General features: G+C 38.0%; 1 protein-coding gene across 2 annotated transcripts; it reads right to left on the minus strand.

Moving 5' to 3' along the window:
- Window positions 1-3,729: 3,729 nt before the first annotated feature.
- On the minus strand, window positions 3,730-24,816 carry ANP32E (acidic nuclear phosphoprotein 32 family member E). 2 transcript variants are annotated; one of them, XM_074980693.1, is made up of 7 exons: window positions 24,482-24,816; window positions 18,760-18,909; window positions 17,467-17,589; window positions 15,477-15,642; window positions 12,555-12,712; window positions 10,142-10,193; window positions 3,730-6,854 (listed from the first exon to the last, which is right to left on the minus strand). In XM_074980693.1, exons 1-7 carry the CDS (start codon window positions 24,533-24,535, stop codon window positions 6,790-6,792), a joined length of 768 nt encoding a protein of 255 aa, XP_074836794.1. In that variant the 5' UTR covers window positions 24,536-24,816; the 3' UTR covers window positions 3,730-6,789. The 2 variants fall into 2 exon arrangements, with proteins under 2 accessions (XP_074836794.1, XP_074836793.1); XM_074980692.1 differs by having other exon boundaries at window positions 3,730-6,857; window positions 24,482-24,812.
- Between the last annotated feature and the right edge of the window lie 2,318 nt (window positions 24,817-27,134).

Raw genomic sequence — 27,134 nt, forward strand, 5'->3', positions numbered from 1 at the left:
AGAATGCCTCATTAATGCCACTTTAGTTTTAATTAGTTTTAAACCAGTTTCATTATTTTGTAGCCTTTAACCATCTCTGCTCCAGAGTGGTTGCTGCCAAGGTCAAAATGTGCTATGTATGATGCTTGCAAGGACAGGGGAGCTTTAATTCTAGTGTGCCCAGTAATCACAACTTTCCTACAAGTCTCACCATATTTGTTCCTTTTCTTAAAGCCTGAGCTCCTGATTTACATGAGATTCTCAGCTTCTGTCTTTGAAAAGTATGTTCCTAGCCCTCATGGATGGAGAGAAGATTGAAAACATTACACTGAAATGCTACAGTGCCAGAAGTCAAAAGAAAACATTTTCTTTAAAAAATAAGTTTCACAACAATCATTATTTGAATGCAATTTGGTTTAGCAATTATTTATATACAGATTAAAATATAGTTCTATGGGTGAAATATTACCTGAGGTGAAATTAAAACAGCTAGCAAGCAACAGAAACCAAAATAGGGTGCTCCTCACAGGGAGGATAAAAGCCATGGTGCCAAAGTGTGCCTGTGACCAAGTTAGGCCATCTCACAGTAGAAATGGAGAGCAATAACCTGACTCCTGGCAGAATGGGGGTGATCTGAAACAAAGTCTTATGTTCAGAGAGGAGCTGGAGTGATGAAAATATTTTGTGAATTGTGTACACTTGACACAATTTCCCTTATGTTGATATTTCCTCTGGTTAAATCTGCAACTGTCAAATGAAATGTAAAACTATGAGGGAAGGGATGATTTAAAACAACCCTTTTTAGCTGCAGCCCACTAAAAATCACGTTTTAAGTCAAGATTTGAGGAGAAAGTTCAGGATTTGGGGGTGGCTATTTAATTGGGGGGGGCAAAAATGTAACAAACTGACAAGAATATATTTATGTTTCGGACATTATGTAGCAAACAGAGGTCACGAGGAGGAATTCGTGGCACTGGGCGGGCGTTTCACTCCTCCGCCCTCCCCCAAAATCAATCACAACGCCACAGCAGGGCGAAAGGGCGGGGGCGCGACCGTTGGAGCCGAGGCAGCTGCTCGCGCCGCTTCAAAGCTTAATCCCAGCCGCGCCGGCTGCGCACGAGGCAGGAGGGAGGGGTGAAGGGAGCAAACTGCGGCAAATTTCAGCCAGTCAGCGGCGGGTGGCTGCCTGGCCCCTGCAGCTTCATTGGGGAAAACCCGTGGATAACGACTTTCCCGCGCTCAGGGGCCAATCAGCGCGTGCCTCAGGCAGCCCAGGGCTTGGTTGGGCAACGGAAGGATATGGCAGCGCGCCTGCATGTGAGTTGCCACAGGCTACTCTGAAGAGTGTGCATTGCATGCCGTTTGTCAGCGTGTACTGAGCCAGCGTTGGAGGACAGAGACGCAATGTAGATACACTAAGGAGAAGCATAGTAAAGTGGGTGGAGAAAACGACCCCAGGAAAGCAAAATATGGGGCATAACAGCCACAGAGGGAAGGCAATAAGGGTAAAGAAGAAAGGGACAGAGACTGGGAAGTAAAAAAGGAGAAATATGCCTGGATTTCCTGTGTAGGTTGTGACAAAATAGATGACATAAGAAACACAGCAAACCCTCCTATAGATAATCCTCAACAGTTTAAGAAAAAGCATGACCTTTACACAGTTGATACTGACATAACTACCTCACTCTCCCTAAATATGCCCAGACAACAACTGTCCAAGCATAGTTAACAGAGCAGACCAAAAATCTTACTGAACTCTCAAAAAAGGAAACATTACTATAGATCACCACAAGATACTAGCCCATGACACTCAGTCTCAGAACACCCACCCCCATGAATGCCTCAAGTCTTCCCCTTATTTTTGTATTTAAAGGGAAAACTGCACACTACAATTAAGTTTCCCTAGATATACTGGCATACACAAAGTAATATTTCTGCTTTTTGCAGATTTACAAGGCTATGCGATTGTACCAATTCATACTCAAGATACCTATCCTTTACCAGTATAAAAAATAATACTTTAATCATTCATTCCCACAAATCCACTGGGGAAATAAGCACATAGGATTCTGTGACACTAATGTAATGCCTTTCATTTGAAACATCATCCATGCTTCTGATATATATCAAAGGAATAAGCCATCAAGTCATCCCAGACAAAACTAGGTAGGTAACTAGCTTGATCAAGTGCATCCAGAGGATTTTTTGCCAAGGATGAGGATCAATCTCAAAATAAAAGCAGTAGGATCTCTAGGTCCTTGCAGAGTAGAAGGAGCAGCTTTCTAAAGTCTTACCTGAAGGAGACCTCACTGTACCTACATTGGAAAAGTAAGAGTTAATTTAGTTCCAAGAAGTATCTAACCACTTTTTCAAAAAGGTCCAAGCAATGAACTGTCAGTCTACTACCAATTTTACTTCACAGGACTGAACTAGATTTAGCTAGTTCCTGTAGTTGACTCCTAGCAGTTTTCAGAGAAGAAAGTAGTACTAGTACTTACATACTCATTTCTGCATCAACTTTATCTGGGAAAGCATTTCAATTCTCTTGACATGATTTTAGGTTTATGTACAGGTGCCAAAGTTATTTCATATTCAGTGAAGAGAACATGCAATAACAACATTAACTGAATTTACTGGTAAAATTAAGTGGTCTAAGCTGAGAGAAATAATTCCACAGCAAGTTATTTATTTCAGACAGTCAATATTAATCTGGATGGTATGTTAACTAAAAGTGTATGGTCTTTTGTGATAGTATGGCAAGTAGCAAAATAGGACCTTCATCTGTAGTAGCAACTACAATGCAAATAAATATCAAAACCTGTTTACAGGTTTTCCGCCCGAAACAGCATGTCAATCTAGCTTTTTGGAATCATCCTTTTACACATTAGTTACTGGATTCTCTGAAATATGGAATTCAAATGCTACTGCAAAGCACGTTACAAGAATAGGTATTACTGTACTGTATTATACAAGATAGAATTGACCCTCCCGTCCCATGACAACCTGACAGACATATGCACACCACTTAATGTACTTTAGAACTCAAGAGGGCTTGTCTACACCACCACCCTCCTTCCAAGGGAGGTAAGTTTATCAATGAAGTGCTGCGCTGCATATGCAGCACTTCATTAAACAAATCACCCCCCCCCGCCCCCCGTAACTTCAAAGTTTTAAACTTCAAAGTACTGGCTTGCATCTAGCCGTGGCTCACCCGCCGGTACTTCAAAGTCCCTGGGCAACTTCGAAGTCCCTTTACTCCTCATAAAGAGACTTTGAAGTTGTCCCCGCACTTCGAAGTACTGGTGGGTGAGCTGCGTCTAGATGCAAGCCAGTACTCTGAAGTTGCTGCGGGGTGGAGATTTGTTTAATGAAGTGCTGCATATGCAGTGCAGCACTTCATTAATAAACTCCCAACACCCTACTTATCATCTTCCCTTCGAAGGAGGGTTGTAGTGTAGATACAGCCAGAATGTGGCATTACTTCAATAACTTTATGAGGACAGGTAGTTACAGATCTAATAAAAGTATGGTAAGTGGCCATTAACTAAGAATAATACTATGTTGGAAAAGAGCAAAATTCTTATTCCTCTCTCACACAAAAATTCAGCTACTAAATAGAAACTGCTAGAAAATTAATCCAATACAATACATTTTCAATTTATTTGAAATATTTTGAAAATCTTTAAAATTTACAGCACACATGGGACAGAAACATTGTTATAACTAAAATCATAAAAAGAGTGCTGCAGGTTTATTTTTTGTTTTGTTTTATTTAACACTGTAATGGCTTTATTGAAAACACAGTTGCACAAAATCAATTACTTCAAAGTTTTTAAGGAAAGGGTTTTATAAGAACTGAACACACTATATACATACTGCCATACAAAGAGCATTAAAATAGGACAAAAACCTCTACAAAATATAAAACCCACCCTTACATATTTGCATGAAGAGACCACCCACCAAGCAAAAAAATGTTCAAAAAATTATCTGGAGGCTCTGTGTGTTATCTTAAAAAAAAAAAAAAAAGGCTGCATTATCTTGGTTACATGTCAAGGTGACTGGCAAATGTGGAACTTTATTTAAAATGTTAACACTGTGGAAAAGACAGTTGCTTTATAAAGTCAAAGATGCATGTGAGGCTCAGATTTGTCACCAAACAGCTGAGGCACTGCATTGCAAACTGTTTGAAACACTGTAAGCCTGCATGTTTTATGGAGGGTTCTATTAGCCCATCCAAAGATAAATAGTTTAACCTTTATAATATTGGATGATTTAATACAGACCTGTTTACTGACATTAACAGTTTTGTTTCAGTCATTTCCAACAAAAATCTTTTAAAATAATTTAATTTCAGTTTAACTCTATATTTCAGTACATGTCATGTATGCCTCAGTACAAGACACTCAAGTATACTTTTATAGTGAGAAAATTCTAAGTACATATTTGTAAATAGGTAGGTTTTATTTGCTTATATTAAAAAAGTTAATATTCAAAGACAAACATATAGGGAAAAATCTTGAAGATAATAAAGATAAATAAAAAGCAACTGCTTTGAACACAGAGCCTCCATGACAAAAGAAGGGGCATGCACTTAACTAAAATTAATTCATTTAATATTCGTACAAACATGGGAACTTAGACTGTGGTTGCAAATGTTGTTTTGCCAAGTACTTTTCTAGTGTCTTTACAGATATTCATTTACAATTTTAAACCCGTTTATTTCTATATCTTTTACCAACTGCCTTATACATTCCATTCAGATGCCTTTAAAAATTGGTTATGCTTTACAACCACATGAAACTATGATTTAAGGCTCTATTCAGGAAAAATACATTAAGAAATAGGGCTTTGTGGACTTCTTTGTTTATGCGGTTTGTCTTCAACTTATTTAGGAATCATGTATCCCATTTAGGATGTGCCTATACAATCTAGGAGGGTGAATCTCAGTAGTTCAGCCATGGTAGCACATGGAGCAACTGTTGGTTTAGCAATGCAGAGTACAAGCTCATTTGAGCCCTATGGACACATACTCAGCATAGCTAAGCCATGCTGCTGCATTAAATACTAATTTATACTCATGCTATCTCAATAAGAGCTAGCACAGGTATGCACAGACAAGCTGGAAATCACACCCTTAAGTCACAGTTTAGACCTAGCCTCAAAATCTGCCAGCATATGAAATGCCTTATTAAATATTTACAGGTAATTGTGATATATGGACGACTCCACTATATGGGTCCAAGAAATATCCCAAATACCTTTCCACAGTTTAAACACTTACTGTCAGCCAAGAAAGATACAATAAAAAAATAGAGTCTTTTGAATAAAGCTGTGTGTGATATTTGGTTGAGTATCTATTTGAAACAACAATGAAGGGTCCTGTGGTTTCTGTTACAGATCCAGACTAACACGGCTACCCCTCCGATATTTGAAACAGCGTAAGCTAGTTGTTGCACTGAGATGCTTTGTTTGAAATCTAAATTACACCCCAAAAAGAGGAGTGTTTTATGTCTGAATTTCTATGTGGCATTGGCTCAAATGGTACATGAAAGTATCTGTCAGGGCAGAATTTATTAAAATCTACCAGTAACAATTATGTCTGTCGGAGGAAAGACTGGCCTGCACATCTCCTCCACTTGCAGCTGAACAACACATTCCTGAAGCTTTCCAAGATAGAAAACTATTTTCTGCAGAAATAGGACCTTGGATGATTTAGCTGCAACCAGATAGAAAAATTTAAAAAGTGACCTGCAAAGATGAGAGTATTGAGCTCACTATCTCCATGCTCCCTCCACCCCTTTCTTTTTTATGGTTTATAAAGGCTTTTTCCTTAAAATTTAGTGGGGTGGGGTTTTTGTGTGGGTTTTTTTTTTTTTTTTTTAATGGGGACACCTGCTTGTTTTTTACATTAGAAATTAAGGTCCTGTCTCACTTCAAAGACTATGATAGTTGGGAAACTAATGAAATGACAATATAAGAGGAAAGTGAATGAAAAATGAACAAATAAGAAGGAAAGGGAGTTTTGGTTAGCCGGTTAAAAACTTTGGACTGTTTTTCATTTTATCCGAAATACTTATTTCACTTCAGTGACTATACATTTTGGAGAAAGGAGAATACCACATCTCCACCACTTCAATCAAAGCATGGAACAAATATACATACATCTCAAACATACCCACCAACTTCTCCAAGCCAACAGCTGATATTTAGAACAGGAAAAACTAGGCCTTATAGTAAGAGAGAGCATAAGCTTACTCTCCCCTTTCTCTCTCCCCAAATAATTCACAGGTTACTTTTAAAAAAAGTTAAAATAATCAAGTTGATTCTAAGTAGGATCTGTGGTCAGATCAACTGGATATAACCAACTTTTCATTTGAAATAGACTAATTTATCATATTACAGCATCTTTGATTTCAATTTACACATAACTTTAAAATCTTAAATGAAATTCACCATACTAAACCCATGAAAAAGTGTCTTTTTTAATTGTGGACCAATAATGACAAACACAGCAAGCTTGTATAAAACAAAAGAAGTCCAAATAAAATTTTGGGGGAAAACTTGACAATGGGTCCAGTGATTATAGGGTTGAAAGTTGTTTTACTACATATGTTCACTACCAGGCTATTACATTTTATTTGGAATGATAAAAAGGGCAAAAATAGTAAAACCACACCTTTCCTATAAAAAGTTAGCATGTTATCTTCTGTAAGGACATCTATGATACATGGAGACATACAGATCTGCATGATCACTATTGCGTATTTTGTTAACTTAGAGTCTGGTCCTATTTGTTTATATGGTGACTTAATCATCCTCTTCCTCGCCCTCATCTTCAGGGTCTCGTTTCCTCTTCTCCCCTTGGACACCTTCTGCTGATGAAAAAGAAGTTCATAGATATTTCATTACACTCAGTTGAACATTAAGAAGTTAATGTGTTGTGCTCTTCCCTATAAAAACTAGCAGACTATTTCAAATTATCTCATTTCTTCTATGCTATTGTTACTATGCATCTTTGTGCTGGTGATGGATTTTTTTAAGCTGAATACAAACTGAACATTTCATACTGGAAATGTTATTTTTCAATTTGTTGTACATCCAAATCTTTTTGTGTCTGTACTGTAAATTATATATTCAGTAAACCATGTTATATAAAGATTTTAAATGGAAAGGGGACACATTTAACCTGATTTTGTTGTTATTAAATCTGCTTTTCTTAATTTTAAACTGTTTAATACAGAAAATTTGGCAATAATGAATCCAAGTGGCCTGCTATGCACTCTTGTGGCCAGATCATGAAATGCAATTTAAAAAAAAAATTAAGAACTACATTCTCAAGCAATCATTTTCTGGGCATTTAAACATCCTCACCAACAGCTTTATTGGCTCAGTAAGTTAGATGAAGAGGGCATTAACATGTTGAATGTTCCCTTGAAATATGCATTAACTACTTATAGCAAACAATCTGTTCCACCTGGTAACACTGAGCATGTTTCTCAGACCTGAAAAAGAATTTTGTTAAGTCTGAAAGCTTGTCTCTTTCACCAACAGACATTAATTGGTTCAATAAAAGGTATTACCTCACCTATATTGCTCTAACATCTTGGGACCAACATGGCTACGATATTACATAGTTCAATAGTGGTCATTTTAAAATCCAGATTACAAATCTCCAAAGGGATTAGTTAGTAATGGAATCAGGAATTTAAGTTTTTCTGCTTGTCTACATGTAATATAGAAATTGGCTTCAAAGGGTACATAGCAAGTAAAAACAACCTTTTCAACCTGTAACTCTCTCTAAATCTGGCCAGTCCTTACTGAAAACGAGCAGAACCACAGAACCCAAGTAACTCACCCAACACATCACAGTATGTAGCTATTTAATGCAGAGTAGCCAAGATTATACTGCTGCCACTAATGGAACAATTATTAATCTAGCATCTAAAACCAAGGCAGGCATTTTATAAACAAAATAATTGGTCTCTGCCTTGAAGATCATGTTATCTAAACCAGTGTTTCTTAAAGTATGTTCTGTGGAACACTAGTATTCGGTGAACAACTCGCAGGTCTGCCACGAGCATCTGACATTTAGATATTATACATTGATGGTATCTATTCTCTGTTATTAAAACCAGATATAATGGTACTTCTTCATTGCTATAATATCCAGTTAAATTACTTAATTTTGTTTTTGCTGTATATGTTGCTGTTTGGGTTTTTTTTTTTTTGGAAGAAATTTTTCATAGGTTGTTCCGCATAAGAAATATTGTTTGGTGTTCCATGGTCTCAAAAAAACCAAACACTGATCTAAACATATGTGCTACAGGCAGAGAAGAGAATGCCACTACCTGTGTATCTATTTGACTTTTGACTGGCAGATTGTTTTTCATTTTTGCCGATTAAGTGTAAGGCTTATATAATTCATCTTTTTAACTCTTTTCATACTTCTATGCATGAATATACAGAGTAACCCACTTGCATCAAAGAGAATTTAATATTCTCAAGCGAGCTTAAAATTATTCCCTCCAACACTACGTCAAGCCACTATGCCTGAGTACTAGCAATACACTTAGGCTATGTCTACACTAGAGACCTTTTTAATCAACAAAACCTGTGGAGCAGACACTAAAAACATGTTCTGTCAACAGCCTTCTGCCTCTCCCCCACAAGGCGGAATGCCTTTCTCGACAGAATCTGTTGACAAAAAAGCCAAAAAAGCTCCCTGAGGTGGGTGTGTAGTGCCCACCGTCGACAGGCATGCTTTCAGGTCATTGGGCAGCCCTGTCTGCTGTGCTTCCAGTCAGCTGTTCTGTCCAGAGAGGGCCACACTCTGTCAACAGAGCAGATCACTTTTTCAATCCATTTTTGTATGTGGGGACACTGTCGACAGAAGTTATGTCAGAAGATCTCTTCTGACAGTGACTTCTGTCAACAGATTGCTGTAGCGTAGAGATATCCTTAGTACCAATATACTGTCCAAGTAGAATGAATTTCCTTTATTTTTTGTTAGTTACCAAGCAGCTCCTCACTGTTATTCACATTCTCACAGTTCTTGGGTCTTGAGATGAAATCGAAACAGAGCTCTTTTCCATCAGACATCTGTTTCCAAGCCTTTGTCTATTTTTATAAGAACCATATAAGACAATTATATATGGCATTTCGCTTAAACTCTAGGGATGTTGCTACACTAATGAGTTTTTTCCACAAAACTCATCACTCCTGCCAACAACCTTCTGCTTCTCCCAGATGAGGAAGAGTGAGTTTGTTGACAGATTCTGTCGACAAAAAAGTTGTGTGGATGCTCCGGGAGGAGCCTTCTGTCAACTGACAGGGTTTTCAGGACACTGGGCAGCCCTGTCTGCAGTGCTTCCAGTTGGCTGTTTTGTTGAGTGTGTGTATGTGTCTGGACTGCCCAGATACTCCAACAACAGCACCGATTGTTCTTTTGAGCCCTTTTCGTGTATAGCTGCGCTCTGTCAGACATTTTGTTGGAAAATCTCTTCTGACAGAAACGTCTAGACAGATGCCTCTAGTGTAGCCGTAGCCTATGAAGCTACCGAAAGAGACCAGTGGGAAAAAAGAAAATAATCTAATTATTTTAAACATGAAGCCCCTAAAAAGGACCATTTTTTCCATTCTGAAATGACATCCCCTGGAAATGATTTATGCAGATGTCATGGGGAAGAGGGATTGGAGGGGGTCCCAAGAACATAAGTACTCCTTTTAGGCCCTAACCAGCAAATCGAGGCCCTTCTATGCATGGTTAATGAAGATCTTTTCAACCTGTGTTAAATGAAGTTCAATTTCATGCAACATGCCCACCTTAGAAAATTAATTTCTGAAAATCCTTCACTTTGCAACTTTCCCCTTATTCATTTTAGGGCACTAAAATATTTCTATAAAATGCTTAGAAAATTGTTTTTGGTCACATTTACTCAAAACATGTTAAGGTATTCTGGTTAAAGAAGAAAAGACAGCATAAGAATTAATGCATGACTTCTCACATAAATATCTCACTTGAAATCTTTCATAAGTCCATATCAGGATACCCTTTTTCCTTGTGTTTACACACTTTCAAAGAGACCAGTTAGACAGAATTTAAAGGAATCAATTCAGAAGGATTCTAAAACATGTTACTTTCACATTTAGTGAAACTTACCTTCTTCTTCATCACCTCTTTCTTCAACATAGTCATCATCATCTTCTTCATCCTTCATAATAGGCAATATTTAATCAGATTTTTAAAAACTGCACTAAACCTAGAGTTAGTTTAAGCAACTTATTCTTCACAGAAAACAAAAAGCACTTATTCTGTATTGTTCTGTATTTACATTTTATTGTTTTTTTAGTAGACAACTGTGTGAATATTCTTCTCTATATTCCACTTAACACGGGGTTGCAGAGATATATAAAAACCAGAATTTGGCCCATTGTTTGAGTTTCTTCCCACTTACCGATCATTTGTAATAGCCCATTTATTTACAAAATGATACATTAAAGGGTTTTTGAAGTGTTACAGAAAGGATTGTGAAAATATATGGAGAAACTATGGCAATAATGAACTAACTAGAAACAGATCTTATTTTTGTAACTAATTTCAATAAAAATACAGTAATTGTCAGAGTTGTTTTTAAAATAATGAGAAGTTAAGTTGCTCCTTGAGGTTTGCGGCTGGCAAACTGACAAACTGGACCATCTTGTTACTGCAAACCCCACACAAAATCGCATACGTTTAGAAGATCTCTGCATTACAGAATCTTAAAAAAACAGAATCTTATTTGCTAAACTGGTGACGGATGGCAGAACAAGGAGCAATATTCTGAAGTTAGAGGGAGAGGTGTAGGTTGGATATTAGGAAGAACTATTTCACCAGGAAGGTGGTGAAGCACTGGAATGCGTTCCTGAGACAGGTGGTGGAATCTCCATCCCTAGAGGTTTTTAAGACCCGTCTTGACAGTCATTGCTGAGATGATTTAGTTGGGGTTAATCCAGCTTTAGGCAGGGGACTGGACTAGATTGACCCCCTGAGATGCCTTTCAGCCCTAGAATTCTATGATTCTATGAAAGCAGTCACTGCTAATATCAAACATAACTTATTACATCTAGTACAAATCTGAAGGCACTACAGTTAAAATTGTTACATGATTTTTTTTCTTAAACAAATTTAAGAAAATTCTTGCTGAATTTATAAAGGAAGCTTTGAATTAAGCTTCTTTTTTCCAGTATCTGGCTTAAATGGCATACAATTTTGCTGATTCTAGTTCTTATTTGCACTTTCAAAATATGAACAAAATCTGGCAGCCTTGGACTTGCTGAACAGGCACCTCATCAGCAGCTATCCAGCTCTATTGTGCTACCATGGTTTCCAGCTCCTCTAAAACCCTTTTTTATCATGCTGTAATTCTTTGTCTCCCAAAAGCAACTGTAAAAGAAGATACTCACTCACTAAAGATTTTTAACATTGAAGAAACTTCTTTCCAAACCCGTCTGTCTATTCTCCTTGAGGAATTTCCCAAGATTCTTCCTCAATTCCTCAAATCAGATTTAGTTTTACCTTCATTTAGTGACTTTCAGACATCACTTTCTCAAACTCTAGCATTCTGATACAAGATTACACAATTCTTTAGAACTGTGCACAAAGTACTGTAAATGCTTTATTATGGTCAACAAAATAAAGACCACCAAACAAGAATGGTGCTCTAACTGATGCTTGTACCACTGATGCTACAATGCACAGCACTCGTGGAATGCAGGCTGGTTTGAAATATATTAAAATAGTAATCTGTTATAACTACAGTGAACAGTTATGAAGATGGTATTCCAAATACTACTTCTAAATGTAGTAACAGAAGGTCTTAATTTGAGAACTGCTGCTATACAGAAACAAAAATACAGTTCTTCCAATAGAAAAACAGAATATAGTTGTTAGAGACAAGGACTGAAAATCAGGGCTCCTGTGTTTTATTTCTAACTGCCAGTGATTCATGTAGCCATGACTAGGTCACCTCAAGTTCTCCTGTGATCAGTTCACACCTGTAAAATGGAGGTACTTACCTAACTTGTTCAGTAAGCTTGTCTTAATGAATATTTGAAAGGTCAACAAGATTCTTAAATTAAAAGTGGTGATTTTGATGCTGGAAGTGCTGAGAGGAGTTACAGGTGAACCAAGGAGATAAAAGACTCACCCTCATGTAAAACAGCATAAATTACAAAAAGCTTGATTGCTCCCCTTGTTTAATTTTAAATGTTACTCAGATATAGTAGAATTGACTATTTGTTGGTACCGTATATTACCTAGTTGATAACTAGGATAGTTTCTTCATCCATAATAAAAACTGGTTATCTACTTTATTCCAAAAAATACTCTAGTCTGACAGTTTAGTTCGTAGTAGCATACAATTTCAATGTGTTTTCCAGCTTGCAGAAAATGCAGACTTTATCATTGTAGGCAAGGGGATGGAAGATGGATGCGTCTGTGTTTAGCCACATAGCCTCTTAAAAATTCTAAACCCCAGAAACAGTTGCGACATGAAAACGTCTTAGACTGAGTAGCTGAAAAAGTAAAAATTTACCTGAATCTCCTCTTTCATCAGATATGAAAGTCCCACTTCCTCCTCCTCTTCTTCACCATCGCCCAGATCTGAACCTCCATCATCTTCATCCTCATCTTCTTCGCACTCTCCTGGAGGACCAGCTTCATCGTCATCTTCATCCTCATCCTCATCTCCTTCTGAAAGAAAGGAAATGGGTCCATATATCCTTCCTTAAAGCTTGATTTTTTTTTCCATAAACTCATCTTACCTGCTTCCCAAAGATCTAAGTCAACTCAATTACAAGATCATCTCCAAAAGTTTTAATAAATGGACCACATCCTGGAGAAAAGCGAGACCATTTAAAATACATGAAGACTACAAATGTATAAACCCATAACTAAACAAGCATTTTTGACACCAGTGGAGTCAGGGTAAGGTCCTTTGTTCTGAAAGGGATCTCAAGAGAAGTCAGTCAATAGCAGATCAAGGTTTACATCTTAACACAATAATGTTGATTGAATTTTACTTCCTATTCCAGCAAGAACCTACATTAGAACAAAGATTAGAGAAGGGATCTCATTTTATTTTGCATATTGCCTCTATAGACCTGCTTAAAAGCTTCCCAAAGTCACATATTCCCTAACCTTGGGAGGTAGCTTCCACCACCTAAGGGAGAAAACCCCTCTTTAGAATCCAGGAAAGCACACTTAGGATGTCTCCCTGTAACCCCAAGTCCTTAACCCTCCTTTAAGAGAGGACTTGAAAACAAAGAAAGAGAAATTAAACTGCCATCTCTGATCTTTTAGGTATGCAATCTATATAGGCCCTTCTCTAGGATACAAATCAAATTACTGCCTTTAAAAAAGGTAATTTATTAACAAAACAAAAATATATACATAATAAAGCATACTTGGTTGCTACATGTTACAGAGCAACTAAAAAAGGTAGATTAAAGCACAGAGAATTAAGTCCCTGGGTTTCAGTTCAAAAGTTAGTGTACCGGGGGCGGTAACATCAGACAGGTTAAGAAGTTGCACACCAAACCCTAAAATAAAAAGTAAGCTGACTGTTTCTGGCTAAACATTTCTTTTTTATTCACATATCTGTATGCCCAGATTTCTTTTAACACCTGACTATTCACTGAATCCTCCAAGCTTGGTTCAAACTTAAACCATCTCTCTCTCCCCTCTAGGCACGCAAAAGAAAGATTCTCTCAGCAGGTTAACTGCTTCAATTAAAAAATTCCACTCTCTCTTCCCATTGGCTCACCTGGCTGCTTGCCAATAGAGATCTCACTATCTCTGGGCTTCACCCTTTACAGGCATTTATTCATGACAGTCTCAAAGGAGGACCCAAGCCCAACTAAATCATTCCAGCCAGGGCTTTGTCAAACCTGACCTTGAAAACCTCTCCATAAAGTAATCCATCCCAGTGCTTAATCACTGTACTAGTGAAATAGTTTTTCCTAATATCCAAGCCAGGCCTCCTTCAGTGCCACTTTAACATACACTCTGAAATAGGCATCCTTGTATGAAATTTTTTTACATATCTACAGAGGGCAGGGATAGCTCAGTGGTTGAGCAGTGGCTCGCTAAACCAAGGGTTGTGAGTTTAATCCTTGAGGGGGCTATTTAGGAATCTGGGGCAAAGAGATTATTTAAACACAAAACACAACTGTCAGGGGTGGCGATAGGTCCTGCTGTGAGTGGAGGGGAACTGGACTCAATGACTCACAAGGTCTTTTCCAGTTCTATGAGATAAGTATTTCTCTTTTAAAAAAAAATACACACAGGGAAGACATTTTAAAAGATAGGAGTGAACTGCAAAGGCTGATGGAGGAATTTAGAAACAGGATTAGTATCAATCTACTTTCCAAAAATCTTTTTTAAAATTTACTACATTTCATTAAGTAATTTTCAAATACTTTTAAATTTACTTCAACCTCGAACATATGATACATTTAGCTTTTCTTTGGTGAAATTCACTTAAAGAACACAACTGAAATTCAAGAGTGAGCGCTGGCCTAATTTAAAGCCATAGGACAATCCACCAGAATAGCAGCCAGGAGACGCTCATGAACCGCACCACTGCTTTTCTCTCTCTCTCTTTTTTTTTTTTTAATTAAATAAACAAAAAAGAGGAGCTGGTACTCAGCTTGCTCCCCATCCCCACTCCCGCCCCCCAGCTGATCCCACAGTGTGGGCTGCCTAGGTTCTAGTACTCAGTACTGGCAAATTCCAGCACAAAACAAGTGCACTTAAGAGCACCATGTGAAACAAACGTTTCTGATGTCTTTCATAACTCTTAACCATGATCACTAATAAAACTAACAGTATTTAAAGGCTTACTTAAAAGACTATTTAAAGAAAGGCATTCCATCCCTACAGTGAAATCAATGCAGAACTTGTAAGAAATGTGCACTTTTACAGAGCCTGACATCTAATCTTAGAACCGCTTACAAAACATTGATTAATTAGCCCTCAATGGCAATGAAGGTGGTATCCCTATTTTAGTAATAAGGAAAATTGATGTTTGAGCTCACAAAGGGATTCCAATACTAGCCTTGCAACAGATCTCATCTGTTGATTTTCATTCCCATGATACAAGTATGGGCACGTCTACACAGTTATTTTGAAATAAAAGCTGTTATTTTGAAATAACTATCCTTGCATCTACACAACGCAACCACTATTTCAAAATAGTGGTTAGCTTATTTCCAAATTGGTAAACATCATTCTATGATGAATAGTGCCTATTTCAAAACAGGTGCTAGTCCTCCTAGAATGAGGTTTACCCACTTGGAAATAGGCCAACCGTATCAATTGAAAAATGATGCTAAAGACATGTATTGCAAAAATGTAGCTTATTGTGCTACTGCAATGCCATAATCACTCTAGCCCCAACTTTAGTTATCGATAGTGTAAAGTATATTTTTCGTCACAGCACATTTAGAAAGATTACCCTCATCTTCCTCCTCTTCTGAGTCAGGTGCCTCATTATCTTCCTGATCAAATCCATCTAGGTATGTGATTTGATGAAGCAGCTCAAAAACGCTTTCTCTGTAATCTTCCAGGTTTGTGATCTCACAGTTGAACAAGTCAAGACTCTTCAGGTTCTTAAGATTTTGCTGAAAACAAACAATTAAGAATACTCATCTTTCTTCTTTTGGACAACACACAGTAAGTATTTGGTACTTTGAACTATCGTACTGTCACCTGCCAAACTCTAAAAGTGCTTTTTACCCCCAAAATCTTACACCCAAATAAACTGGTTAGTCTTTAAGGTGCCATAGGACTCCTCATAGATTTGCATTTACAGACTAACACAGCTACTCCCCTGAAAATTGTCAGAGTAAGTCTTAGCCTAAATCTAATAGATTGTGTACTCAGCTACACAATTTACTTTGTACTTACACTGGGTTTCCACGCTCTGCATGGAGTCTATTTTATATACAAAGTTCAGTACAATGTCTCTGTTCTGATAATTAAAACAGGTCATGGATATACCAAAACGTTCTGTGCTTCCATGATTTTTAATAGTTATGTTCCACTAAACGAGTGAAACTATTCAGGAGGTAGGGTTATGAGGGCAGAAAGCAGAACTGAACCTAGACTGTCAAGCTTACACCTCAAGATTTATTTATTCAACTCAGAAACTAAGGGAAAGCTACACAAATACTTAACTAATTGCTCTCAAGCTAATCCATAGGAGCTAATCAAACTATCCCATAAATTCAGAAGGAAGGAAGGATTCCCCCCCGCCTTTTTTTTTTTTTAAAGATACCTAAGAGTCACTTTGACTCTGCAATTACAGATGTCATTATATCAAAGCTCACTACAGAACTTTTAGTGCTCTGTGGAAGAGTCCATAACACCAGCTGGTATGCAGCAAGCCAGGGTGCAAACTCTCAGGCCAGATTAATCTTAAAAGAGTTCTATTACACATGACTCCCAAACTATTTCCAAACTACTGAACACCTCATAAAAGACAGTCTAAAGGCCAACTCTCACTCCATATTCTCCTGGCAATTATAGTTGCTAATATGAAAGTTAATCAAGTAATTATTGAATGTTTAGCTTCTTTTAGTGCATTTCAGCAACTGAAAGACAAGGAGGACCAGTATTTTGTCGACAGCTCTACACATCCTACAGACCATAGTTTGATAACCTCTGATCTGGTCCATGCCCCTGCTAATGAAGGACAGGTTCCAACAGTAAATTTTCAAGTATTGTCTTAACTGAACCATGGGAAGATGAATTTATTACAGCACAGTTATTAGAGCAAAGGATTAATTGGGATAAAAAGATAACACTCATCTGTTACTTGAACTCACAAAAAACTGAAGTATGGAAAAAGTAAACAATATTTTGCTCTATTGATACCTTTCAGATTTGTTTATTCTGTACAGGCAGCTAAACTACCCAGTTTATTACAGTAAACTCTTTCATCTCTGGCATTCTATTATCCAGAACTTTCAAATAACCAGCATTTTAACCATAAGTAAATTTTACTTATGTTTTCCATAAGCACAGTATAGTGAAAGTAAATACAAATAAATACAGTAAGTAAGTTTACAGTGTAGAATACTACTGTTAGTAAATAAAGTACTCTGCATAAATTTTTGTTTCTTAATATCTAACCTTGTTTTTCTTTAGCATTATGCTTTCATTAGTATACCTCTGTTATCCAGAATATTTAAATACCCAGTAACCTCCCAATCCTGGAGCTGCTAGATATGAAAGAGTTTACTGTATTGTTTTGTGCTTTATTGATATGTAAAACTAACAAACCTCATTTACTGCATTTATCAACTGCACTATAAGGCATTCCTAATGTCAACCATTTACAACCAATACATTGAGTTCAATTATAACACGATCTCCTTTTTGCCTTTGATAATATAGAGATGTAACAATGACTTACAATTTTTTAAAAACTATTTTATACTTACAAGAGCTTCCACAGTGCTGAGATCTTTGATTTTGTTGCCACTTAGATTTAGGTATGTGAGATTTGGACACTTTTCTGCCAGAACTTCCAATCCTCCTGAAATGATGTTGTCACTCAATTCCAACTATCATACACAGAAATTGGATAATTAGATAATTGGTTTCACTGCTATCAAAATTAAGAGCTTGTATTTTGTAATAATACATCAGCGGACCATTTGACCTGTACAACACAAAAACCTCAGGCTACTTACATAAAATAGAGTCTGTTTAACAAAGGAGTGTATATGGATGTGTATCTCTAAAGATTAACTTATTTATTTCTGTAGCACTTTACAAAGTGCTTGGTCCAGATAAATCATTAAACAGTTTCATTACTTGGGTCTCCATCCTGCAAACAGTTAAGTATGTGCTTCACTTTAATTCTGTGTGGTTCCATTGACTACCACTGGACTATTCTCACACTTTGCAGTTTATCATGTACTTAAATGTTTTCATGACTGGGGCCTTCGATTTTAAGTGAGAAGTATAATGTGACAGTAGATCCTTGTACAGGTTTTATTTAGGCATAATGGACATGATCCTGATTTCATTAGCCAGGGCTAAAACTCCAACAGAGCCAGCGTTTCATCCATTGGAGCCGAGTTTTCACCTAATATATCATCCCTAGCCCCTTTCTGTCTTTTCATGCAACTGTCTTAAATATCTTTAACTTAACTGTGGAAGTAAGAAGTAATTATACTTCTGATCACTGCCTTAGACATTAACTGGTGTTAGTTTAGTCTTAATATGTAAATTGCTTATCACTGTTTTGAAAGATAACTTTGAAGTTTAAGGAAAATTACAAAGGGTAATTTATAATTAGAAGCAATTAAATTCATTTCATTTTTAAGTTAGTGTTGCATATGAAAGACTACACACATTAATGACCTTGTATAAAAATAATAATAAAAATATAAAAATTTTTACTAACAAAATTAAATAAAAACACAACATCAATTGAAAATGCTACTATCAAGATATACCAGAATTTCTAGTGCTGAACACAACTACTTATTTTTCCAAGAGACTGTAGACAAAAATAATTTGAACATAATTTAAAAATACCTACACCACTTTAGACTGGCGTAATTTCAGAGCCCTGCAAACATTCTATTAAGACATTTCAATGTGATGCAAATGTGATACTGAATACTGAAAGTACACAAGAAGCTGTGTTAACCAAATATGTTTACATAAACAAATGTATAAATTTGGCCAAAAGAGAACAAACTGTTACATCTAGAGATACATACCTTTCGGAGTTTACTTAAGGTGGGGAGTCTGGCCAGCGATGTCAGCTCTACGTTGGCCATACTGAGAAACTCTAGCTCTTTAAATGAATCATTCAGGCCTTCAATTTCACCATTGCTGGATCGACAGTTATCAAGCACCAACTCTGTCACCTTTAAACGAACATAAAATTCCTCCTCAGGTTAATGAAGACCACACCGAACTTTATTTAAATCAGCAGCTTGACAAGTTAAACAATTAAGACACCATATTTTATTTTTCAGTTAGCCAAAAAACTTAATTTATCAGAATCCAATAGTCACTACAATTAACAATGCCACATAGCAAATGCATAGTTGCAGCTGTAGAGTCCGAAGCATAGTCCTAAAAAAGAAAATACGTAAGAAGCAAACTTTAGCAAGTGGTCAGAAATCTGTTATTTGAAGCCATAACCACAATGATACACGTAGGCCTTCATAAAGCTAGAAACATAGGAATTGCTAAACTAGATCAGGTCAATGGTCCCATCAAATAAATTATCCTGTTTCAGATGCATCAGAGGAAAATACAAGAAACACCATGTACACTGGATAATTCAGGAATAATGTCATATAAGGAAATTTCTTCCTTAAACCCCTCTCTTAAGTGGTTAGCTTATTTCCAGACCCATAAGGGTTTAATTTCCCCACTTTTTTTTTTAAATTCTATCAATTTAACCATGGATATTCTCACTACCCATAAAATAAGTTAATGCTTTTGCAAATCTTATTAAAAGCTTCAATGTTTAGTGGTGGTGTGTATCACAGGTCAATTATGCATTGAAGTATTTCCTTCTACATGTTTTAAAATGTATTGCTCTATTTCACAGAATGCCTTATATTGTAAGAACTGGTAAACTGGACAGCCTAATTAACATTTTTATTTTAATATACTATTTACTGTTTTGAATATCCCTCTCATGGGTATTAAGAGGCGTGGGCACTACATTTTTCCAGAGGAATATAAAATTTTAAACATTCTACTTGAAAAAACAAAACAGCTCAATATTAGTATGTGAATTTCAGCTTTGAAATCAGGGCAGTTCTAAAGAGCATCACACTTGTCGACCAACAGCTCCTTGGTCATTTTGATGGATAACACAGATAAGGAAAACAAAATTTAGAGTCTTATTTGACACCTCTACAGAAAGAAGGGAAAGTACAAGTGTTATCTTGTCTGCTTTTACTTTTGTCAGTTGGCATTCGACCCTCAAATTGTTTTAAAAGGACTCTGGAGGATTTCGCTCTGAAAACTAAAACAAGAATGTTTTATGAAATGCTGGAACTATTCTGTTGGAGCTATTCCAATCTCGTAATCATTTAATGTATGCTAATTTAAATGCCTATATAAGCTTTTCAAAATATTTGGTCCAAGATGCATCAAACTACGTATTGTTTGTTCAATTAATAGTTTTTATGCACTTGTCCTAGACTTCTTGTAAATCGGGTCATGCTCTCAGCCTGCCACTAAGTAACAAAACCTTCTGGTATCTACATATCTGGACTATAACTCTTGGAGACACCTAAACATACTGGTCAATACCATTCTTACTGACCTAGATGGAAAAACATCTGCTAGAACCATAAGTCAGCTGAGTTTAACAGGAGAGAATTGAAAGGTACCTGTTGATCAGCGGGCTCTTCATGCAGCTAGCACAGCACTAAATGAAATTACTATAGAAGATTAACTGAACCATTTTACTCTCTTAAAAATCCTTCCCAACACAAAATATATATGAATGAGTTTGAGCGCCTGAAAATAATTGTCTTAAATTTATGTTAGCTGCATTGGTTTGCTTTTTAAGTTCCATCAGGCAATCTATAGGAATTAGGGCTTTCAAACCATTACAAAATTAGTTATGATCAATCATCATGTTAAACTATAGAACACCATTTATGTACGTATTTTGGATATTTTCCTACATTTTCAATTATATTGATTTCAATTACAACACAGAATGCAAAGTGTATAGTGAGCTCTATTATTTTTATTAGAAATATTTGCATAGTAAAACAGTATTTTTAAATTTGGCTAATACAAGTACAGCGATGCAACAAACATACAATTATGTAAAAAAAATTGCTTTAAAAAATAAAACAAAAGTTAAAAACCTTAAAGCCTACAAGTTCATTCAGTCTTACTTCTTGTTCAGCCAATCATGCAGAAAAATAAGTTTGTTCACATTTTTGGGAGATAATGCTGCCAGCTTCTTGCTTACATCACCTGAAAGTGGGAACAGACGTGGCACTGTAGTAGCAGGTACCACAAGATATTTATGTGACAGATATGCTAAATATTTTTAAGTTCCTTCATACTTCAACTACCATTCAGAGGACATGTCCATGCTGATGGCAGGTTTTACTCCATAACAATCCAAAGCAGTGTGGACCCACACCTGTTCATTTTTGTTATCTGAGTCAAATGCTACCAACAGAAGGTTGAGTCTTTCGTGGTGGTTTGGGGTCTGTAATTTCCACAGTATTGTTCTTTTAAGACCTCTGAAAGAATGCTCAACACACCTCATCCCTCTCAGATTTTGGAAGGCACTTCAGATTCTTAAACTTTAGGTTGAGGGCCGAGGCTGTCTTCAGAAATCTCACATTGTGTTTTGCCAAATCTGAAAAGGTGTTCTTAAAACAAATACCATGTGCTGGGTCATCATCCAAGACTGCTATACCATGAAATATATGGCAGAATGCATGTAAAAGAGTATGAGATATACAATTCTCCCCCAAGTAGTTGAGTCACATTTAATTAATGCTTTAAAACAAACAAGGTATCATTAGAATGGAAGCGTGTCCTCTGGATGGCTGACGCACGAAAGGGCATATGAATGTTTAACCCATCTGACATACCTTGGAATGACAATACCTTTGAAGGCTGGCTACATCAGTGCAGTGCAAATGCCTGTTGCCACATTCAGGTGACATTGTAAATAAAAGCAAGCCACATCATAATGTGAAATGTAAACAAACATGTATGTCTCAGCAATTGACTGAATAGTAAGCAGGACTGAGTGGACTCCTAGGCTCTATAGTTTTTCTTTTATTTTGGAGTGCAGTTTAAAAAAAAAAAGTTATAAACATCCATTCAGTCAGCAGTAGCAACTAAAAAAGCAAATAATGTTAGCAGTCATTTAAAAAGGGATACAGAATAAGGCAGAATTTCTTATTTCCTCTATATAAATCCACAGTAAGCCCACATCTTGAATACTATCTGCAGATGTGGTCACCATCTCTGAAAAGGTATCTTGGCATTGGAAAAAGTTCACCAGAGGGCAACAAAATTTATTAGGGGTTTGGAATGACTGTCGTATGAGGAGAGATCAAAAAGACTGGAACATTTCTTCTTAGAAAACAGGAGACTGGAGGAGGAGAGGAATACGATAAAGGTCTATAATATCATGACTGGTGTGGAGAAAGTAAATAAGGAAGAGTTATTTACTTGTTGCCATAACACAAGAATAGGGCTCAATACATGAAATTAATATGCAGCAGACTTAAAATAAACAAAAGGAAGTACTTCTTCACATGTCAACCTGTGGGACTCCTTGCCAGAGGATGTTGTGAAGAACTGACTGTAACAGGGCTCAAAAAAGAGCAAGATACATTCACGGAGGATGTATCCATCAATGGCTGGATGGGTAGAAATTGTGTGCGTCAGAAGCTAGGAATAGGTAAGCAAGGAAGGATCATACTTGTTCTGTTCATTCCTCTGAGACGCCTAGCATTGGTCATTGTCAGAAGACAGGATACTGTGCCAGATGGACCTTTGGTCTGACCCAGTATGGTCATTATTATGTAAACAGCACTTTCATGACAGAGACTACGTTCCACTACTTGTATCAGCTGAACTTAAAAATTCAATTTATCAGTTTGACAGTGCAAATATTTGTAATCAAAAATACCAAAGTTAGCACTTTCTTTATTGTATTCTCTCTTGTAATTGAAATCAGTATATTTGAAAATGTAGAGCATCTAAGGTATTTAATAAATTTGAATTGGTATTCTGCTGTTTAACACTGTGATTAGAACTCTGATTAGTCACAATTTATTTTAATTGTGATTAATGAGTTAATCATGTGAGTTAATTGTGATTAATGGCCAGTCCTAATAAGAACACACTTGTCTATATATACACACTTGAGTCTTACAATGTAAGCAGACACCCTGGATTCCCCAATTTAAGAAGGATGTTCATTATGATCAGAACTGTTTGTATCTGCTGGAAAACTAAATAAAATATTAAGAAAATATTTTACATGAAATCTGAACATTGCAACGCACTTGAGACTTTCATCCCACTTCACTATAAAAGAAACAAAAAGTTTCACTATAAGCAGGCTCCATTTCCACTGGACTTTTGTTTTGAAGTTAAATTTCAGCGGCAGGGGCTGGCGATCTCTGCACCCCCTACATCTCGGCTCCCCTCATCAGAGCTACCTGACGAGCCACATGGCAACATAAAGAAGCGAACCCCGTTGTAGTGCATGACCTCGCAAAACCGAACCTTATTGCTTGGTGGGTGGAGGTAGAAAGGAAAAGCCTATCTTGTCTCTGATTACTAAAAAGGACCGCACAGCAATCGCCTTATCCGCCTGTAGCCATTAGGAAGGCTGGTTACAAGCAGCATAATTTCGGAGAAAAGACGAGGGTGCCATTACCCCATCATGCGCTCTCTGGGCAGAGCAGAAAACTCGGGGAAGGAAGGGGATGGGAAGGGGTAAGGAAAGATTAAAAATGATGCAATTCTAAATAAACAGCTCCAAATGTCAGCTGAGAAAGAAGTGGGAAACGTATTTTACAAAGAGGTTTTATAAAAATTGTCTGCCTCTCGCAGATTGCTGGAAAGGACCGCAGGAAATCAAAGTCATATACCCAGATAGTTCTAAAATGGATTCGGTGCAACTATGACCTGTTTACAATATCTACGTAGTAGAAGTTAAAAATAAACAAGGCAAAGTACGCCAGCGATGGCAACGAGGAGATCATAAAAGTTAAGGCGCCCCAAAAAGCAGCTGCAGCTTGAAGGCTCGTTAAAAAAAAAAATCTCTCTCCAACCCACTGATGTTGAAGCATGGTGGGTGACCCAGATTTGCCGCACGCAAGAGTAAAGTGAGCACGGACGGCGGGGAAATGAGAAAGAAGTTCTCACTCCAAATCCAACATCGACACCGAACCGGGGGAGCACCCTTTAAATTTAATCAAGAACTAGTATGGAGAAAAAAAAAAACTAAGAATGGAAGCCTCCAAGTGAGGGTTACCCCGAAACTGCGGCTCGGGAAGGGGCTACAGGGGGAATGGAAGGAAGCGAGTTAATTTCTGTTCTCGGGTCACCGGGAGAAACCTCTGAGACCGTGCCCATCGCCAGGGGCAAAGGGCCCATCCTAGGCACCAGCTGCCCCACTTGTCCAGTGCCGCACCCGCTGAGCCTTGGCTGGAAGCTCGGTCACGGGGTGAGGGTGACGGGGGGGTAGGCAGAACGGGCTGCGGAGATACATCGCAGCAGAACAGCTAGGGTTGCGCGGGTGCCCAAGCTGCATCCGCGGAAACCTTTGGAAACGCGAGGGCGGAGGGAAGCGGGGTGGGGGAACGCGGCGGCCTCGCAGCGCAGAGGTGTCCGGCCCCACGTGGCAGCTGCCCCCCCCGGGCGATGTATCAGCTGTTCAGCGAAGGGGAGCAGCCGGGGGGCGTCACGTCCCCTCACCTTCTCCGGGGCCCGATTCCTCAACTCCAGGGTGATGCGCTTCTTCATCTCCATCTCCCCCCTCCCTGAGGCCCCCGCGCCGCGAGGGAGGGACCCGACGCCGCTGCAAATGGAGGCAGGAGTTTGGGGTTCGAACTCCACCGGCAGCCGCCCCACCCCCTCCCCTGGTACACACACGCAGCTCCTGCCTCTTCAATGGCCGCTCGCGCACTGAGCCTCCATGACACGGCGCACTGAGCCCCCTCCCAGACGCCCCGCCTTCGCGGAAGCGTCGCCTCCCTGCGCCCCATTGGCCCAGAAAGGCTTCACGGCGGGGTGAGGGGATTGGCTCTGCCGGACGCTCATCAAACAACGTCTGTTTCGCGCCCTGCCGCGTGCGGAGCCTTTCCTGTCTTTGTGCGCTTGGCGCGCGGCTAGTCCATGTGTTACAAGGTCGGGGGTTCCCTATTGGGTAGGGTCACGCCAAGTGCACGTGTGTGCAGAGAGGGTTGACGTAAGTTGTGTCTTGTGCATGACAGTTGTACAGGTACGCGTGAAACTTTCAAGGTAAAACTGCATTAAATAGCCGTTCCCAGCCTAGATACAAATTGCTTTTTGCCAGCAGTGCTCAAACTCCATTCGCTCAATCGAGACCATTTAGCACCTATTTTGTGTTCTCTAAATTTAGATTCTACAGATTTAAGTCTACATATTTGTCAGGGGAGGGAGGAGGATCTGCAAACGCCATAGGATAAATAAGCAGTTATGTCGCCTATTGGAGACGAGCAAATGAGCTTTTGTGGGTAAGACCCATTTCTTGACTTCTAAGTGGCTCTTACCACACAAGCTCATGCCCTAGTTTGTTAGTCTCTGAAGTGCTACAGGACAGCTTGTTATTTGTGAAGCTAGGTTAAATAAAAGAGCTTAAATTGCACTGACATCAGTTAAAAGATCCCGGTGCAAGAAAGTAATAAAAAGCTCAATGAGCTGTCCAGTGTTTGGCCTCCATTCTTCAGATTCCTAGCTGAGTGAGGGAAAGGTTTACCTGTTCCAATGAGTTTGCACTATGCCATGTCTTATATATGGGAGTGTAGTAGCATGACACAAACTTCAAAATAGGTGAGTTTGTGGCTCTGCTTAAAATTCAGATAATGTTTTTGAGCTCCCAAGTCCCTGGTTTCTGTGCTTACATAAAGATAAAAAAAAAAAAGTCCTGACTCCAATGCACCTTGGTGTAACAGTATCACAGTACAATAAATTTCCATTTCTGGCAGCCCTGGAATAGTCTGGGTAATAGAGTGGTATACCGAGCAATACATAACACTAAACAAAAATAAGATTGGATATTAAGAAACAAATAAAGTATGTAGAGTACTTGATTTGCCAAAAACATTGTAATTGTACACTGCAAATTTATATAGTATATATAGCTGTATTTATTTGTATTTACTTTCACTATACCGTACTTATGGCAAATGTAACTAAAATTTACTTATGTTTAAAATGCTGGTTATTTGAGCATTCCAGATGGTAGAATGCCAGATATGAAAGAGATTCTGCTGTTTCTATTATACCAAAAGCCTCAAATAAAAACAAACAAAAAAGAACCTAACCAGTGACATGTACCTATCCAGAAGCTCTGCAATTAATTGGACACTGCCAGATGTAGCCCAGTTTTTGCTTGCAACCCCATCTTTCCTCTAAAAAAAACCAAAAACCCTAACTCTGATGGGGCCACCACAGTACAAATAATGGTTCACCTAGAAGGTAAATAACAGAGAAAGCTGTGCTAGTCTATATACTATCAAAACAAAAAAGCAGTATAGTAGCACTTCAAACACTAACAAAATAATTTATTAGGTGAGCTTTCGTGGGACAGACCCACTTCTTCAGACCATAGCCACACCAGAACAGACTCAATATTTAAGGCATAGAGATAAACTAGAAGATAAACTTTGAGTCAGATATTTAAAGTTAAATGAGAAGATTTAACTCTAAAAAGATAAATGTCAAAAATCCCTACTGCCCAAATACTTATATATTATCAGCTAGCAGGTTCCTGGAGGTATTATGATGATAATGCATCTGGAGGTATTTGAAAGAGGAAGAGAATACTTTATGGATGAGAATTACTTTATGGAGTTATTTGCAGTGAATGTTAAATGCTAAAGGGGTGTCTTGGACAAGTACAGTTTCTTTTGAGAGAAGCAGGCAGTGGAAGCAGCTATTGTGGTATGATGTGCAGGGTTGATGTAAAGGTACAAGAGCAGATTAATAGGGATGGCTTTAAGTATAAAGATTTAAAAATAATGGGAATTTTTGCTATTGCTTCAATGGAGGCAGGATTTCATTCCCATGTTTATAGGGTTAAGACTCCTATGTCTCATGATTGAGATTTGGTCTACACTAGCAATTTGTTGGTATAACTACGTTGCTCAGAGATGTAGTAAATCCAAACCCCTTAAAGAGGCAGTTATACCGACTTAATTGCTGATGTAGACAGCGGTATGTTGACTAGAGTTTGGAGAGGTGGAGTACTGGCAAAGGTAGTGTTCTTACTGAAGTGTTACTGTTGCACCACTATTGCACTTTAAGTGTGGACAAGTTCTATAATTTAAGTGACATACTGGTTTTGAACTGAGAGTACACGTGTTTCTTCTCTGGCACTGTTATT

The sequence above is a fragment of the Carettochelys insculpta genome, chromosome 30 (assembly GCF_033958435.1).
Source record: "Carettochelys insculpta isolate YL-2023 chromosome 30, ASM3395843v1, whole genome shotgun sequence".
NCBI lineage: Eukaryota > Metazoa > Chordata > Testudines > Carettochelyidae > Carettochelys > Carettochelys insculpta.